Source organism: Nipponia nippon, unplaced genomic scaffold, assembly GCF_047370975.1.
Source record: "Nipponia nippon isolate SJK-2023a ecotype South Korea unplaced genomic scaffold, ASM4737097v1 scaffold_3, whole genome shotgun sequence".
NCBI classification, from domain to species: domain Eukaryota; kingdom Metazoa; phylum Chordata; class Aves; order Pelecaniformes; family Threskiornithidae; genus Nipponia; species Nipponia nippon.
This window is the reverse complement of record NW_028262347.1, coordinates 99,309,516-99,326,649: the sequence shown is the minus strand read 5'-3', so window position 1 is coordinate 99,326,649 and position 17,134 is coordinate 99,309,516. Positions and strand designations below refer to the sequence as shown.

The following is a 17,134-nucleotide window of genomic DNA, read 5'->3' as shown; positions in this document are numbered from 1 at the left end:
AGACTTGGCTTCCGCTCGTGCAGCCAAGGCGGCTGGTTGAGTTTGCTGCGGCAGCACGGCACGGCTCAGCCTCTGCGCAGCTACTGCCTTCAGCTCCGCTTCCGAGAACTCGTGCCTTTGGAGATGGTTCTCACCCTGTTGTTGGGAAGGTACGCGGTGTCGTACTTAGTAATTGTCCTTGCTGGATGTAGATTCAGACCATTCCTCCAGCTTTTCAAGCTGATTTCAACACCAAATTTCTACAGTGAACTGATGCTTCTTTCCAGCTTATGCCATGTGTAAATTGACCGAGGACATGTTCTAGCCCTTTATCCATCTGCATCGTGGATATCCATAAATGAAGCATTCAATAATTTCAGACCCAGAACAAACTCCTGCAAAAACCCATCCGATGATGCTTGTTGCTGTTACTGACCGTTGGTTTAATAGTTCAGTAAGCTTAAGTTTCCAGCCATTTTACGTTGTGTTCAGCTAGACCTTACTTCCCTTGTTTATTTGTAAGAATGTCATGTAAAGCAGCATTGAAGCCTCACTAAAATCAAACTAATCTATGCGCAAGGTCTCTTGTCTGCTAGTGTAAAGAAAGTACAGAAGTACGGTGTGATTTGTTCCTGACAAATCCATTTTGGTTGTTAGTCATTTTTTACTTTCCTCTTCGTGCTTTTGAATAGTTTGGATTATTTTTTGCCAGTAGGAAGCTGGACGTCCAATTCTGCAGTTATTCCTTTTCCTTTTTTGAAGATAGCTGCTAGATTTTTCCCTTTTCCAGACTTTCATCGTCATATTGGTTGTGCACGGATTCCCTGTGTTCAAACCCTGGTTAAATGTCTCTGGTATTTTTTTTTCTGGCACTTTAGGGTGTTAGTGGTAGCGTTAGCTCAGGAGTTGTTTACAGTAGTAATTGGAGGGCTCAGGATGGATTAAGTGAAACTGAGCCTCTCACCTGCAGGTCACCGGTTCAAATCTAGCCAAAGATGGGTTAAAGTGAGTCACTTCCATTTTTCAGATGCTTGTATTATGTGTGAAATCTGTTGATGACTAGAACTGGCATTACAAAATAAAAGCGTACAGCAGTAATGAAAGACACTGTTGTTTGAAATCTAAGCAGTGAAACCAATAATTGGATGAGTAAGAAAACAAGCAGTCTGATGCTATTGGAGTGCATTTCCTTTAGAAAGCCGTATCCAAGATTCACTTGTTGGTGGCCTTTCACCAGCTTTGTCTTCTCTTTATAATGGGGCATGTTTTCAGATGTAGCAACGCGGGTACAGCTAAGCCTAAATGAGATGCTTACGTATTTTATCTGGATCCGTGCAGAGTGTTTTGTGCTTGCCAAATTGAGCCATTGTTGCTATGTTTTGTAGCGTATTACTTCAGAGTTAATGTAGTGAATCTGGTAAGATGCTCTGCCAAGTTTTGGCAAGTGTAGAAGGAAATTGGGGAATCCCAGTTCCACTGAAGTCATGGGATAAGGATAGCAGTATTCAAATCTCTGTCTCCAGCATGTAGTATTCCAGTTGGCAAGAGCTTTTGGGGAAGCCTATGTATATGTGTCTTGAGAGGTATTTGTGAAGAGCTGAAGGTATGCCAAGGCAAGCTGGACCCATATTCAAGACCAGACTTGTACATGGTGTCACTCATGCAGCAGCCTTGAAAGCATGTGCTAGATAACTCTCAGGTTTGCAGTAAGGGTTTTATTGAATAAAACCTCTGTTAATTAACTTGATATTACATTCAGTTTAATTAGGCATTCCTCACGTTATCAATTTTGCTACAAACTTGCATGGTGTTTGTTTTTTTAATGATAATGCATAACTGCATTGTAGATCCTACCGGGGCAAAGCTGAGTATTTCTGAAGGGGACAGCTGTAGCTATAGTAATGAAGGAGGCATTGGTGGTAAGGGACATTACTTGGATATTAGTGGTAGGAAACCCGTATCGTACCCTGTTTCACAATGTTGAACCGTGGCTGTTGACTTGTGTTCCTGTTGCAATTAGCAGGGCAGTTCGTGCCTCTCAAAGCAGGGTTGGAGCCAGCCACCTCTTTGTTCTGCTGGGGGGTTCAGTCCCACGCAGTTTGCTATGTGGCCGCTGGGACTTGTGCTTTTGAAACCTGTGTGCATTTGGAGGTGGTACCAAAGGATACAACTTGCGCTACTCACTGCTCTGCTAGTGGAGTGGGTTTGTGTTGGTACTTTTAACTTCAGATGAAATCAGTGTTTAATCCAACTTGTTTACTTGGACTGTGTAAGTTAACATCACTGATTTTGCCTGATGGAGACCAGTAAGCACAGTCCTCAGCTGCTCCAAAAAAGAAGCCAGCTGGGGTGTAAGCCTCCCGGCATGCGGTGGGAGCAAACACCTGGGAGCAAGCGCTGGCTCCGTGCCGTGGGCCCCTGCATGTGGAGTGGGCATCTGCTGGCAGTCAGAGATGTAGGCCTGGGAGGAGGGGTGGACTCCCTGGGAACCGCTGCGAGTCCATGTTGAACAGCCAGACTGCTGAGAAATGACTACTTCTGCTTTGTAATTGGCATTATATATACTCCTTTTGTGCTCTTGGCATTGAGGCAGATACAGAGCAGAAGCTTGTGTAATGACAGGGGTAGGGCTTGTCTGTCGCAGGGTTAGGACACGTAACGGTACCTTGAAAGAACTGAAGAGGAGGGGCAAACGCGCGTACTCTGAATCTCTCCTAATGGCTTGTTACATCCTATTTCCTTTGTGGCTGCGCTTTCCTGCCCTGACTGACTGTCCGACGGGTTAGCCAGCCATTGCCAGGCTCTGCTGGAGTGTGTGAGGAGGAGAGCTGCAGGAAAATCAATCCCAGAGATAGTTTGGGATGGCCATTTTCTCCTCCCTCTCCATTACCCAGCTCTTCAAAAGCAAAATGGTTTATAAAACACAAGGAAAACATCTGATTTACTGCTTCCCAAAATTATGGACAAAGATTCCATCCTTTTAATGCAACTGAAGTAATTTTTCTAATACTACAGCACACTGAGCATTAGGTAGTTAACATTTTTAATCTATTTTTCCAAACAGTATATAGTTTCCATTTTTCTGTGTAAAAAGAGTAATATTCTTAAATAACCAAGACAATAGTTATTTCCGTTCCTCTCCTTCTCTTTGCTGCTTTCCTTCCCACCCCACCAAATTATCTCACTGGATGATTTATAAAAACTGTATTTAGATTGCAGTCTATACAGAAGAGGACAGAAAGCCCTTTGTGGCTCTGTATTCCACTTATCTGGAATTCTCCATGTAAAAAAATACGAATTTGTATCTAAGAGCAATATAAAATTAATGGATATGACCTGCAAAAAAATGCTGAATTTTCTTACTTATGCTGTAAATATCTTTTCAGCCAAATGCGTTTCCTTCTGAGACACAAAACCAAACTAGCGAGACGGTGCTGAACAGATAGTTCTCCGAATCAAGCTCCTCCTTTTTTCCTAATATTTTCATTGCAGTGAGTAAGAAATACGGGTCTGCCAGTCTGCCTATTGAACTATCTACTGCAGCTTAACTGCAGCAAGGAAGCGGTAATCCTATTGTGCTCCTCCAGCAGTCTCCCGGGAAGCAGAAGGCATTGAAATTACTGAGCTGTTGTCCTATCCCCTCCTCACCTGTCTTTGTGGCTGTAAATATAGTGTCTGCCTGTAAATAGCAGTTTGCTGCACCTTTAAGCACGTTCCCTAACAAGAGGCGGTGATTTACTGAGGTGATAAGCTGTAACTAATACTAGGGTATCATAATAGGTAAATAGATTAGCACCGTGCTTCTCTGTATTTTGCTTTCTAGGGAGCCCACTGGCTCATTCACTCAGAGATGCTTACTACAGCACTTTGCACCGCGCTGAGTTAAATCAGTCAGTTACAGGATTGCAGCTATCAGTGCTGGTGTGGATGCAGCTAATGAAATGCATTAGTGAATCTATGGGGTAGCATTGATCGCTTAGCCTGTTTTCCTTCCCCTTTCTGTTCCCTAGCCCAAAAGGGATCGTAATGGGCTGTACCAATATTCAATGCCATGGCTATAAACTATCCTTCGAACTGCGTCATCAGCATCCATCACGTAATTGTTGCAAGTACGCCAGCATCATTTGTTTTCAAGAAGTAAGAAGCGGCATGGGCAGCCTGGGCATGATCTGTGGCTTTCCCCAGCTCGACCTCCTTGGTTTTCCTAACGAAAGGGCCTGGCGCTTCCGAAGCAGTTGTGATGCTACTGCTGGGCGATGGGCGCAAATGGCTATGAGGGACGGGAAGGTGCCACGGAGTGGGCAGCGGAGGCCTTTGTTTCCACACTGCCTGGCAGGTTTTCGCCACAAAAGGGCCCTCGCAGGAAAGGAACAGTACTGGGGGGGATCTGTCGCAAATCTTGTGATATTTGGCATGTTCTTAAAGACCTGGCTCCTAGAGGCGGGGGATTAAATAACAATTGCTTCCTTTCTCTCTCAAGCAAGGCTTAGCTCTGTGGTTGCAGAGAAATGCTTGAAATGTGACTCCGGCTGGAGGGAAAAAAAAAATAAAAATCTCTGCCTTCCAGCCCTCTTCCCTCTCCTTGTTCCCAGGATCCCAGTGTGGTTACATTGCAATGTCTTATGATTTTTTCAATGAAAGCATTTAAAACTATTGGAGGCATCCAGAAGGACATAAAGTGTGGCCAACTCTGGGTGTGTGGGAGTATTTATGAGTATTTTAAGGAGAGGTCAGTCACGTTCTGTGCTGAGACACACTCTTGCAACGTCTGGTCCTCTTCAGAGAAAGGAGAAACAAAAATGGGACTGAGTAACAGCAAACTGACTGCCTCTGAACATTTTTTTTTCTCGCGCTTCCTTAGGGAAACCCCTTGGGCTACTCATAATTGAAATGTCTCTTATTTTTAAATCTTTCTATTTTTCTGTATTTCACAAATGTGAAATCTGAGGCTGCTCGTTTCTATGTTGGTTTCTAAATGCAGTCGTTGTTGGCAAATCAGTATTGATTTATTCCTATGAAAATACATCAACTCTTAAACACAATCCCTTTAAGAATGATACAGGTTTTGCAAATGGAGAAAAGTAGGTCATATATTGCACCAGTCATCCCAGAGTGTGTCCCTTTAAGCCAAATAAATGTGTGAATACACTTAAACTGTCAGCATGTCATTTGATTGCCATTATTATGCATCTTTTGGCATGAGCTGGCAGAGCCCTCTGTGCCTGAACAGGGGCTGAAAACGTCAATTCTGGTGTATTAACCAGGTTGTATTTTACACCTGGGCTGCGTACGGGGGTGTGGAGGGGTGCACATTTAAGGATTTTTCCTTTCCCCTCATTGCAACAGTTGACTTCAACTTAAGCAGGAAAGCCACATCGTTATATGCAAGGGACATTGTAGCAATGCAGCACAGGAACAGGATTTAAATCTGATCATTAAACTGTCGCAGCAAGAGGCTGCGAGAGACGGTGTGGATGGTCCATCTGCAAAATCTGTGCTCCTGTTGTACAAGGAGGAGGGGCGGAGGGGGGAGAAAAAGCAGCTGCTTGGCTGTGCTATGAGAGGGAGAGACTGACTGTTGGCACCATCTGTAGCTGTCCTTTGTGCTTGCTGCTTTATCTGTTCATTATAGTATGATACTGAATTTCTCGTGCTTTGAGTGTAAATGAGTTGAGATGCGCCTAATACCGTCAGCATAAAAAGCAGTAACTAAGTACACTAAAGATGAATAGTGTAATCTGTAAATTCATTTTGAGTTTGTTTCATCTTGCTTGAATAGCCCAGGAAGTGATGTTCTCCAGAAGCCAGCTGTACCAGATGTGTGTGGGGGGTATATATTCATCTTACCAAGCAGAGAGCAGAGCAGTGGAGGTTGATGGGGCAGGGGAGAAGGGAGGCCGCCCTGGCATTTCCAGCAGAGGAGAGCAGGCTCTTTTAGAGGGTTCTTGCTCCTGCTGAGCAGGATAGAGGGGGACTGGTAACTCCTCAGGCAGCTACAAACAGCTCTGTTTTCATTCCATGCACAAACACCGATGCAGGGAAGAGAGCGATTATTATACATGGTACATGAGTCGAAATGTCCCGGGGGAGGAAAGGTTAAACCTCTCCGTAATGAGTGCTGTGATAGGGATGAGTAGATTTGCTACGTTTTATACCTACAGTCTCTTAGTTTCTAAAAACATGAGTCCTCCCCAGATAACTTGCAGAATGAAACCGTCCAGCTTATCTTGAGGACCTCTTTGTTCTTTGATGGTTTACATTTCACCTTTATAAATGTGTGTATTGGGTATTGGCAATAATAATAACAACTCATTAAGATCTTTCCTTATCTTCACCTCACCAAAGCAATGCTATCTCATTGGCATATTCCTTTTCTGGGAGTTACTCCGCTTTTTTTCCAAGCAGGTTTGGCTTTTGTTTGCAGATTTATGCCCTCAGACCCATCGGGTTGTTGCTTTTTATCTTATTTGTCAAGTGCGTATAGGTGTGCAGAAGGAGCAGCTCCCTCCTCCCGTCAAAGCCTCGTTTAAGATGGACGATTTCCATTGACACCGTAGTAATTACACTCCGCTGTGGAAGTGCTCAGCATCCACTATTACTCTGCGGCGGCTGCGTTTAGCGTTCAGCAGAACACTTTGTTCATGTTTCTCAGAGCTCAAGTGGCTGTGGTGCGCAGGAAGAAGCCCTGTGAGGCAGGGATTTGTATCTCCAGGCGGCTGGAAAAGGGGGAGGGGGGCCTTTGTCACTGGCACATTAGTAATGATATGCCAGTGATAAAAGGTGAGTATAATTTGATCAAATGCTTGTTGACAGATTCCTTGGCTAATAGAGAAGCAGCTTAGACTGACACTCGTTGCTGAAACATTTCACAGAGCTCGGGGGAATGCTTTCTGTAGGCTGCATGTGAGGCTGACAATTTCCGAGTGACCATATTTAGTTACATAAAGAAGTGGTGTCCCCTTTTTGTCACAGCAGAACTCTAAAATGCCTCCCTAAACACTGCTCTTGACCTTCTGCTTGATAAAAGCAATGAAATTGCTACCTCTCCTTTGTCCAAATGTGTGATTAATTCACAGGAATGGCCTGGGCTTTAAGTATTTTTCTTGTGTGGCTGTTAAACTTGAGAAATTCCATTTGTTTCTCATACTGAAAAATCGTATTTGTGGGTGTTCTTGGCAAAGCACGTTCCTTTTTTGTCCCCTACAAATACGACTTTACAATTAGTCTCTTTGGAATTTGTTCTAGGTATGTGTTAACAGTGCCTGTGAGTAGCTACTGGAAAAAGAAGGTGGCGTACCCTAAGCTGATAGTTTGCTACTGCTTATGATTATGTTATTTGGTGAAAAGACAACCTTTAGAAAAATAAGAAATGAAAATAAAAGCTTCAATTTTAGAGAATTCTGCACTTGTCTCTTTTAAACCAGCAAGCCTAAAATTACATGTAGAACTCTCTTACTCTAAACCGCCGTGGCAGCTTGGGATTTGAGTAGTCTTCTGGTTCTCACCTACTTGTGCAATCTGTTGATTTGTGTTCGGTTCATAACACCTCAGGAAAGCACTTAGTTAAAAATTAAATACAAAGCATTTTCTTGTTCTGAGGGTTTTGTAAAGCATACTTTAAAGAAGGAAAAACCCAAGCACTTCGACTTAAGAACGTTTCTTCAACTGCAGAATTTTGCAATTAGTCTGCACTTTGTTTCAGGGAAACTCTTCACCGTGTCATACCTCGGTGACTTTTTACCAGAGCCCCTTCTGATGCTGGAATTAAACAGGCAGCTTTGAGGCTCAGTTGGGTGTTGCTGGAGGCTTCAGTGGGGTGTCTTGGCTGGGTGCACTCATGGGAGCCAGATTTCACCTGCAGTCACTTTCTGGGGCTCTGCTTACTGCAAAGTAGGTGGTTCCTTTAACAGGGGCTGATCTTTTCTGAGTGTGGGTGCGGAACGGAGAGGCCACGTTTTCAGAGATAACGACCCCTTTTCATGTCTTCAGAGGGAGTTGCAAGCTTTTCATCCTTCTAGGAAATCTCTGCATCTTCATAGTTCATAAGCATGATTTTCCTGTAAGCACAGAATTACCCTCATTGACCAGAAGATTAGGCACATAATGGAAATACACATTTAGGGGTTGTGCTGGGTCAAATATAGATTTAAGTGCCTAACTTTGTATCCATACATCAGTGTGGCCATGTTCTCCTGTTTATCTATTCAAGACTGGTAGCTGATAGCAGTTTTGGAAATGAATTCCTGCACATGGGTTTCTCTTCATGCCTCTCCAATTAATCTTTTGCACAAAAACAGCTGAACAGAAAAGAGATCATCTTGTTCTTTGCTCCTCTCTGTGAATGATGTCTTCTGTGTGTTTTTGTTGCGTTTCTATTAGTGTGAAATGAAGTCTTTGGCGTCTTTTTTTACTCACAACAGCTATCCCGTGTCCTTGTGCCTCATCCATTCTTCATCTCTGTGCCGCTCAGCTCAGACAAGTTCTCTCGTGCCTCCCGGGCTGTGCAGAATGTTTGTAACTTGTGTAAAAACATTATAATGATAGCGTAGGGCAATTACAGACTCAATTTGATAGGATAATAATGTGAGTGGTGGTTCGTGGACAAGCTTTTCACTCCTGGGGTTTGTCTGTTTGGATTGTGACTCCTGTTACTGTAGTTTGCGTCTGCACTCGGCTGTGCTGGTTCTTGAGTTGTGCGCTTACTGTCATTGTGTTCTGTTTGCGCAGCGCTGCTTTCGTCGTGGTGTGAGGAGCTGGGACGGCTCTTGCTGCTTCGCCACCAGAAAAGCCGGCAGAACGATCCTCCAGGGAAGCTACCCATGCAACCCCCCATGAACTCTATGAGCTCCATGAAACCCACCCTCTCTCATAGGTGAGTCTCAGCCTGGTCCGTAGGAGTGGCAATCTGTACAGGTGTACTGGGTGACCGATCTGTTAATTGAAATGCTTGTTACCATTGACAGAAGAAGCTACACTGTTTCATGCACTGAACAGCACTACAGACAACAGGGGATCTGTAATTACTGCAAGTACTAAATAAACTCAGGTTTTGTCTTTGCTGTTGCCTGGTGCATAGTGAAGTGATGCTTCCATCTTCAAATCTGTGCTCAGATCAAGTGGGCTTGATTTCAAACTTCAAGTTGTGCCCTAGAGATAAACTTCGACAACATGTCTCTCACCAGACATTATCCTACTGTTTATTTAAATACAACTGGCTTTTCCTGAGGTTGAAAACATTTCACTGATGTTGTTTTGTAAGTGTTGTTGGAAACGTATTGTATACAAAGCAATTGTATAGTGGGCGTAGCCATAGGTGGGAGAATGTTCTATACTACCTTATATCAGGTGAGGATCACAAAACACTTATATTGATATAGAGAAAATGTGAGCATTAAAATTGGTTTTAGTGTAGGGCACTTTTGTTAGTAAAGGATTATAAGAGTGCGGATGAGGCTGAATTCCATGGTAGCATAGGTAACTTGAACTTTTGTATTAGAATGGAGCTTGGGGACACGTTTCTACCAGTAGATTTGCATGTGTGAATTCACCTGGAAACCACTTTTGGTTTTGGGTTGGGGTTTTTTTTTGTTGTATTTATGGGAAAAACATGCAAACGCTATGCCTTTTATTATAGCCCTTGAGAATAAAGTCCTTTTTTGTAGTATAACTAATATAATATCACTAACTTTTCAGAGTACCTGGATTGCCTCTTTTTCCAGTTGCTTATGAAATGATCGATTGTAAACACACTAAAAAAAAAAAAACCCACCACAGAAAACCTTCTGTTCTAAAATAACTTAATTTTACACCTGGGAGAAGCTTTGCAGAAGCCAAGGTGAAATTAGCGGCCAGTCTGTAGAGAAAGCGTGGTGCAGCGTACACGCTCTCTTAGGTGTAGTTTTGTAGTTTTCAGATGCCTGATTCTCATCCAACCTTTTAGCCTCTGTTCCCCTAGAGTCTATAAAGTAAGGATGAAAGCACTGTTCTATCTCACAGGGGCTGTATGCTGTTACTAGATAAGATGGGCACAACTCTTTTCTTTCATGGCAGTTTTCCACTGAAACTCTGTCACATGTCAAAAAATAAATACTTTCTTCTGGTAAACCTAAATACCAGCGTTTTGGCAATACCGGATTACCCAATATTCTACCTAATAGTAGAACATCCTGCCCAGTATCAAACAGTCCCTATAAGTTTCTCTCGAGTATTGCCCTTGAAATGCTTTACTGAGGAAGACACTGGGAGTCAGTTCTAAATTACTGCTGTTTACCTGTGAGATGCCCCTCTAGAAACTTAGTATTTGTGGCGTAACTTCTCATCTGTAATAGCTGCAGCAGCCTTTCAGGGATTTGGAATACCTGCATCGCTGCTTCAGTGTGTGCTGTTGTCTTGTCTGTAATTTAGCCGTAACCATGACTGCTTAAAATCTCTCAGGTGGTATGTTAGAATGAGTCATCTTGTGGCTCTCCCAACTTCTTTTTCCAACTGGAACTATTTATTTTCATGGATGTTTCATAATCAGTCTATAAGACAGTAGTGAAGTATGGGGTGGAGAACAATTGAGTTTTCTGTATGTTTGAATTAAACAAAAGATGAAAAGCCATTAAGTACAGTCGCAGTGATAAAGCTGTTGATGAAGAAATGTTTGTATTTGCATTAGATTACGTTTGGGTCAAAAGCTTAGTATTAAAGTTCACGGTATCTTATCTCTAATTCACAAGGTTTTTGTGTGAATTCAAACAAAAAAAAAATTGCTTTGCATTTCCTACAAGAAATTAATGTAGCCAGCTACTTCCAAGTTTTGTAAAAGAATTAGATATTAAATTAGAACAACTAAGAGCATATTCAAGAACCTTACGTAGCTTAACAGAGCGAATGTAGGATATATGTCAGCTGCTGAATATCACTAGACAAAAAAAACCCTCTTCCCCTCTCATCAGACTATCTTGAGAACTCCACGCAGAGCGTTTTCTGCTGTTGCTTTTACTAGCAACAAAATTACCCAGAACTCTAGTCAGGGACTAGAATCGCAATGTACCTGGCACTACAGAAACACAGCTGCTTAGTCTCAAAGTTGAAACAGGGCTCAGCTATTTAAAATAAATTCTGACTCAAGAATGTATCACAAGAATCCAAATCTAAGGATTCATATTTAAGAAACTGGGTACATACGCTGGAGGGAATTCAGGTCTGGCCTATTTTTAGGGACAACTTTTTATTTTTAAAAAGTTAATTGAGTTGTGGGAGAACACTGAAGTAGACAGGTCAAGGAGGGCTTTGATAGTGGTACTGTTGGTCAAATGCACTTACAGAGAGCAGAATATAAGCCATACAAGCATGTGGACACATGCAACAAATGCTTTCAGAGTAGGGGCTGTATTGTGTGAATTTCTTTCTAAATCTAGTTTTTCATTAACAGAATGATCGAGTGTTGCATATAGAACAAAAATTAAGCTAAATACCTACATCCTAATGTAGGGCAGTTGGTTGGACTGCAAACTTCTGTGCTTTATAACAGCACGAGCACTGGATTCTCAAAGAAAACCCTCAACCTTTTTTTTTTTTTAAGTCAGTGCAGTGTAATAATAGCTAGCTCAAACTTGAATGTGAGATGCATTTTATTTTTACTTTTTTACTGGTTCACGTGGGTAAACTTCACTCCTGTACTGAAGGACCAGTATGGGACCTGTCCACCTCCTCAATCCTGTATAACTTCTAAGTCCTACTTAAAGGATTTATGGGGGACTTAAGGAGAGACTGTAGTCTTTGGGCTGGCCCTTCTGCATAGGAGTGAAATTTCATGCTTTCTAGCTTGCAGGGAGGAACGTAACTGCTTTTAGTTGTAGTTTTCCAATCTGACATAATGTCTGTAATAACAGATACTACTCAAGGTGGCTAATTTTTTACTTTTAAATGAATTTAAGGTCTTTGGCAAATGCTGTTATGTGAGTACAAATTATTGTCATTATACCCCTTCCTTTGCTTTGGTCAAGTTCCTACTGAATACTTCATTGCATTAGGTGGTGGACCTTTACACGTGGATCAAATTGAATCTTGGTTGAAAGGGGTACAGCTTCCATCAGCCCCAGTGGGAATTGCACCCTACTTGAGTTTAAGGTGGATCTGACCCATGCAAGCCCTAGGGGACTTCTCATTTCTTGCATAGCTTGTAGTAAAGTTTACTTTGTCAACAAAACCACCTGAAAATAGACAGCTGTTAGTAGCAGTTTGGTATGTTGTCATGAGGATTTGTCGGGTTCTCATTGTCTTCTCTCTTGCTCCAAATTTTGGTCTTCTGTATTAATTGCCAGCTGTCTTGCAGTTAATGACCAAAGGGTAGTAATGTCTGTGTAGGGCAGTCAAGATTGATGAAAAATATGAAGATAAAATTATTCTTATCACAAATTACTTAGTGCCAGAGGTTTTGAGAAAATTAAACAGTAGATCAAATTAAGTAGTAATTCAATATTACAGTAGGTGCTTTATTTATTATCATTACTGTTTTTATGTTCAGGCAATCGCCATAAATACCTCTTATTGGTTAGACTTGCTTTACAAGGGTGCTTATTTTTTGATGTTTGTTTTGTCCCTTTTTTCTTCCAATTTAAACTTTACTAAGAGCTGAACCTTCAACATCGGTAGAGCTCTTGGAAAAGAACGGCAATTCTGTGCCTGAATTTTTACTGGGTGGTTAGGATTGCCTTTCACATAGTTCATTAAGAATCAGGAGTGATCTGGCTATAATGTATCCGTAGAAACAGTGTCAGAGTTTCTGCAAAGATTGCTGCCTTTTCAGTTTTGCCATCATAGGTGGTTTTGACCGACAGTGATAGTTAGTTTAAAAATGTCTGGATGAGAGAAATGGTTAAAGTGAAAGGTCAGGTGCAGCATATACACACTTTTATGAAAACAAGCAGGTCGTGTGTGTTCTATACATCAGTTTGAAGTCGGTGATCACTTCATTACTGCATGTGGCTGTGGCATACAGGAACAATCTTTGCAAAAGAATTCAAAACTCTTTAGGTGAAAGATAAGATTGTTTCAAAGCCTTTTCATCTTTCTGTTTGTGAAGTTGTGAAATAAATATAATTAGGGACTGAACAGATGGTAAATCCTAATATAAGAGAATATACCCAGTAAAGCGACCTGTATTACTCCTAATTCTGCAAGAGCAGCTTCTCTTTTTCTTCTGTCTTCCTTTCTGTTAAGAAATGTTAAAATTGACCATCAGGAGAAAATAAGGGAAAAGTTCAGAAATCCAAAAATGTTTCTGCAGAAGTGCCATTTCTTAAAGGAAAAAAGAACCCTCAAGATTTGTTCAGAACAGTATTAAGTAAGGCCCCTGATACTCTAAGCACTGTAAAGACAAAACTAATTGCTCAAAAGTACTGTCCTGAGACTTGTTTGCCCATCTTGTCCTCTAAGTGAGACCGCTGATACTAGTTTTAGTGCATATACTTATTATGGGGAGGAGGAGGAGGAAGAAAACCTTGAAGCTAAAAGCAAATGATGAGTACTGTCTCGTTGAAAACTGATGATGTGTAACCATTAGCTGTTAATAATTAAACCTGTAATATTTTCCTGTGAAAAATCCGCATTTCCTTTTAGGTGGGAAAAGTTTGTGGTCAATTCTTGTGGTAAGAGGAGAGACTAAGAGACATGATTTCTGAAAACAATAAAGGGCAGCTTAACTTCTCTGCAAATAGATATTCTTCACAAGCTTGGTAAAAGGTATAGGATAAGGATCATCTTTTATTGTGTGTACAGCACCTTGCACAGATGTGAAAATAGGGCTTCTGTATTGATTAGAGAGTCAAAGTGAGTGCTATTGCAATAGGAATATGTAGCAACACAACTACTATACTTTTGTGATTTTTTTTTTCTGGTAAGTACATGTAAATGTTATGTACTCTACTTTTTTTTCCTCTAGATGTTGTATATACTAGATAAAAAAGTTTTGGGGTTTCGTTTTGTGATTTTTTTTTTTTTAATTAAAAGTGTCAGCTGATATTTTTAAAAATCCTGATAAAGACTAGGCAAGTATTGTTTAAGGTATGTCTGCTGAGTGAGACAAAATCTGGCCTTCTCAGGCTTTGTCCTGTCTATGCCGTTTTTTAAAATACAGTAACTAACACCTTTTGAAAAGACAGCTATCGTTCTCATGTTTGGGCCACATTTAACATCCAGTTCCTGAAAACACCTAATTGATTGCCATTTACTGTTTAGTGATAATCACAATAGTATCATGCTCTTTACATGAGGGCTGCTCTCAAAAGTAGATGATTTGTGCTGAGTCTAGGTGATTTTCCTCTTCCAGTGTGTTGGGAAGGTTCCCTCTGTCACTTGTTCTCAATGAAACCAACTCATTTCTGGTGGCACTGGAGTTAAAAATCATTCAGCTGTGGCGACACCCCTAGTTTTTACCAATTTTGACTGTCAGCATGATAACTGCACGGTGACACTGAAAGCTATACTTTGCCTAGCTCTTTGATGCAAAACTCATTAAAGTCATCGGGAATCTTTTAACTGGACTGAGCACCTTTGGATAGGGCACATCAGAAGGAAGTCAGTGCCCTGCACCCAGGCGGCGTCAGGTCCACGTGTGAGGTGTAGCAGTCCTTTCCTTTCCACCCACCGAAGGGCTGTGGGAGGAGGGACCGCCCGTGGTTCGCGCAGGGGGAGTTCAGCGCTGGGTACCCAGGCTGTGAGCATCGCTCCAGCCTGCCTGCCAGGAGGTGACATGGCTTCTAAGCAGGGAGGGAGATCTACAGTCTGGCAACGTTTTCAGTGGAGTGAAAAAAAAAATTACTGGCATAAATGATGGCAAATACCTTGTCTGTTATAAAGATTTCTGTTCTTTTTGGATAATTTGGCAACAGGAACACAGATGTGTATTTTGTCTAAAACCTGATATTTTTCTTGATGCCTTTTCTTTACGTGTATCTGTCATTCATTCACTTAGATCAAAATGTGACCCTCCGCAGGATTTCCCTGTAAATAGATTACAAAAGGAGTGAATTCCTGGTAGCCGATTTTGTCTTTTTTTTTTTTTTTTTTTTTTTTTTTTTTAATTCCTGCTATTCCCATACGGTTGGGTTCTCAAGTCTCTTTAGTATTGCAATGGGAAGAGAAGGAAATAGTCGTTGCTATTTGCAGTGACGGAGGGCTTTTCTAATGGTTTCCCTAAAATAAAATGGGTTAGAAATTCTTGCTAAAAAATTCCTGACTGGTTTTCGCTAGAGATGACAACAAAGCCTGCTCAACAGACAGAGCCACATCAACAACCTGTGCAGATGGGTCGGTGACATTAATGAGATACTGACAGTGCCTTTAGCAGGACTCGGTGACTTCTTCCCGTGAAAGGGCTGTTCCAGGAATGAGGAATAGCACACCAGCCGGGGCATCTTCCTGAATGTCCTCCTCTCCACCAAGCTGAGAATGCGGGGAAGGTACCACAGTCTGTGTATGCTCTCCGTTCCCACTTACCACGTCAGGGGAGATAGGATGTGATGGTTTGTTTGCCCGTGTCACTGTGTCAGCAACAGCATTTCCAAACAACTTTGACAGGCAGAGTGTCGGCGACGGCTCGGGGAGACGTTTCTCAGACCTGCCCTGTATGTGCCACGAAACGCAGCCGTCCTTCACCGCCGACGGCGTTTGCTCCCCCTGCCCTGCCCTGCCCTGCCCTGCCCTGCCCTGCCCGGGCTCCCCCTGCCCTGCCCTCCCCGGCCGCTGCCTGCCTGCCCGCCCGCCCGGCCCGCTCCGGCCGCCGCCGCAGGGCGAGGGGGCTGCGAGGGGGCTGCCCCCGGCAGCCGGCTCCCGTCCCGTCCCGTCCCGTCCCGCCGGTTTCAGCCCGGTCGCGCCTCGGGCGCTGCGGGAGCCGCTGCCGCCCTCGCCCCGGCCGCTGCCCGCGGCAGGCTGCTGGCCGGCGGCGCGGCTCGGCTCGGCTGTCAGGGCTCGCCGCCGGCACCCCCGCTCCCCGGCCAGCCCCGGAGCCCCCAGCCCCGCTCGCTCCCAGCAAGTTGCGGCGGTGCTGTGCTGCGCTGCCCCCCTCCCCGCCCTCCCTCCCTCCCCACCGCGCCTCTTGAAGAAAGCGTTTTTTTCTGTTGTCGGGGAGCGTAAATCAGCCTCATCTAAAATCTCGGAAGTGCAAGTCCATCAAATCTTCCTCCTAGCCGCCTGCTACACCTTGCGTGAGTCAGACTGCAGAGCTCCCGGTGCCCTTCTCGCTGTGCAGGGCTGCTCGTGTTTCCCCCCTGTCTCAGAGGCAAAAGCAGAAGTGGAATCTGCTCACGCTTTCAGCGGTTCCTTCCCCGGTTGTTGTAGCAGTCGCTGACCTCCAGGCACTATGAATAAACAGCAAAGCTGGGAACAAAAGGAGTCTTCTGGCTGCCATTATCTCACATTAACATAGCAGACGCGCTGCGGTGTGAACAATGCGAGTCTCATTCGCCGATAATCAGCGAGTACCCAGGCATTTGGATTACCAAGGCAACAGGCAATGGTAGAATACTGGGTGGGTGTGTTTTTTATTGTAAAGGAGCAGTCGGATATGAAACCCAGGTATATTGATAAAGCAGAGCAGAAGGAATGCCTGGTGGCAGGGGGGGACTGAGGGCTCGGGGTTGCATTCCGACACACGTGAGATAAGTAAGACATGGATGAAGCAGGTCTGTGCTGTGAGATGCAATAAAGATTAAACTGCATTTGTCAAGCTGAAAGCGATCATAAGATAATTTCAGCATTTTGAAAAAGGTAACAGGTGGCATGTTAATAACAGGGCTGTTACCGGTGGATTTTGTAACTGTAATCTGGGCTGTAGTACTGCGTTGCATGGTCTACTTGTGTGACAATAGAACTGGGTGTGATGCTTTAATCTTTTTTTCCTTTGATCGGATGGATGCTGTAGTCCCACAATGTCAGACGACGGTAACCCCTTCAGCTTCTTCTGAGGCAGGAGCGGGTCTCAGTAGCATTTTTGTTTCTTACCTGCATAGCTGCGATCGTTTGTTCCACATGGACAGAAATAAGTTGCGTTATCTCTGTGTCTTTGCGCGCGTGCGCACACACGTGTGCATGGACATATATGAAATCTATAACGTAGCAGGACTGTGTGAGTATGCAGGGGGGTGTGGGCGTTCGCAGGTTCAGAAAC

At 43.3% G+C, this 17,134-nt stretch overlaps 1 protein-coding gene across 11 annotated transcripts in view; it reads left to right on the top strand.

Moving 5' to 3' along the window:
• Positions 1-17,134, top strand: part of ZMIZ1 (zinc finger MIZ-type containing 1) — a 364,625-nt gene that overhangs the window by 301,579 nt on the left and 45,912 nt on the right. For all 11 annotated transcript variants that reach the window (XM_087765607.1, XM_087765617.1, XM_087765610.1 and 8 more), the window contains one exon: positions 8,707-8,851. In XM_087765607.1, the coding sequence (XP_087621733.1) occupies positions 8,707-8,851 (145 nt within the window). The remainder of the gene's footprint in view (positions 1-8,706; positions 8,852-17,134) is intronic.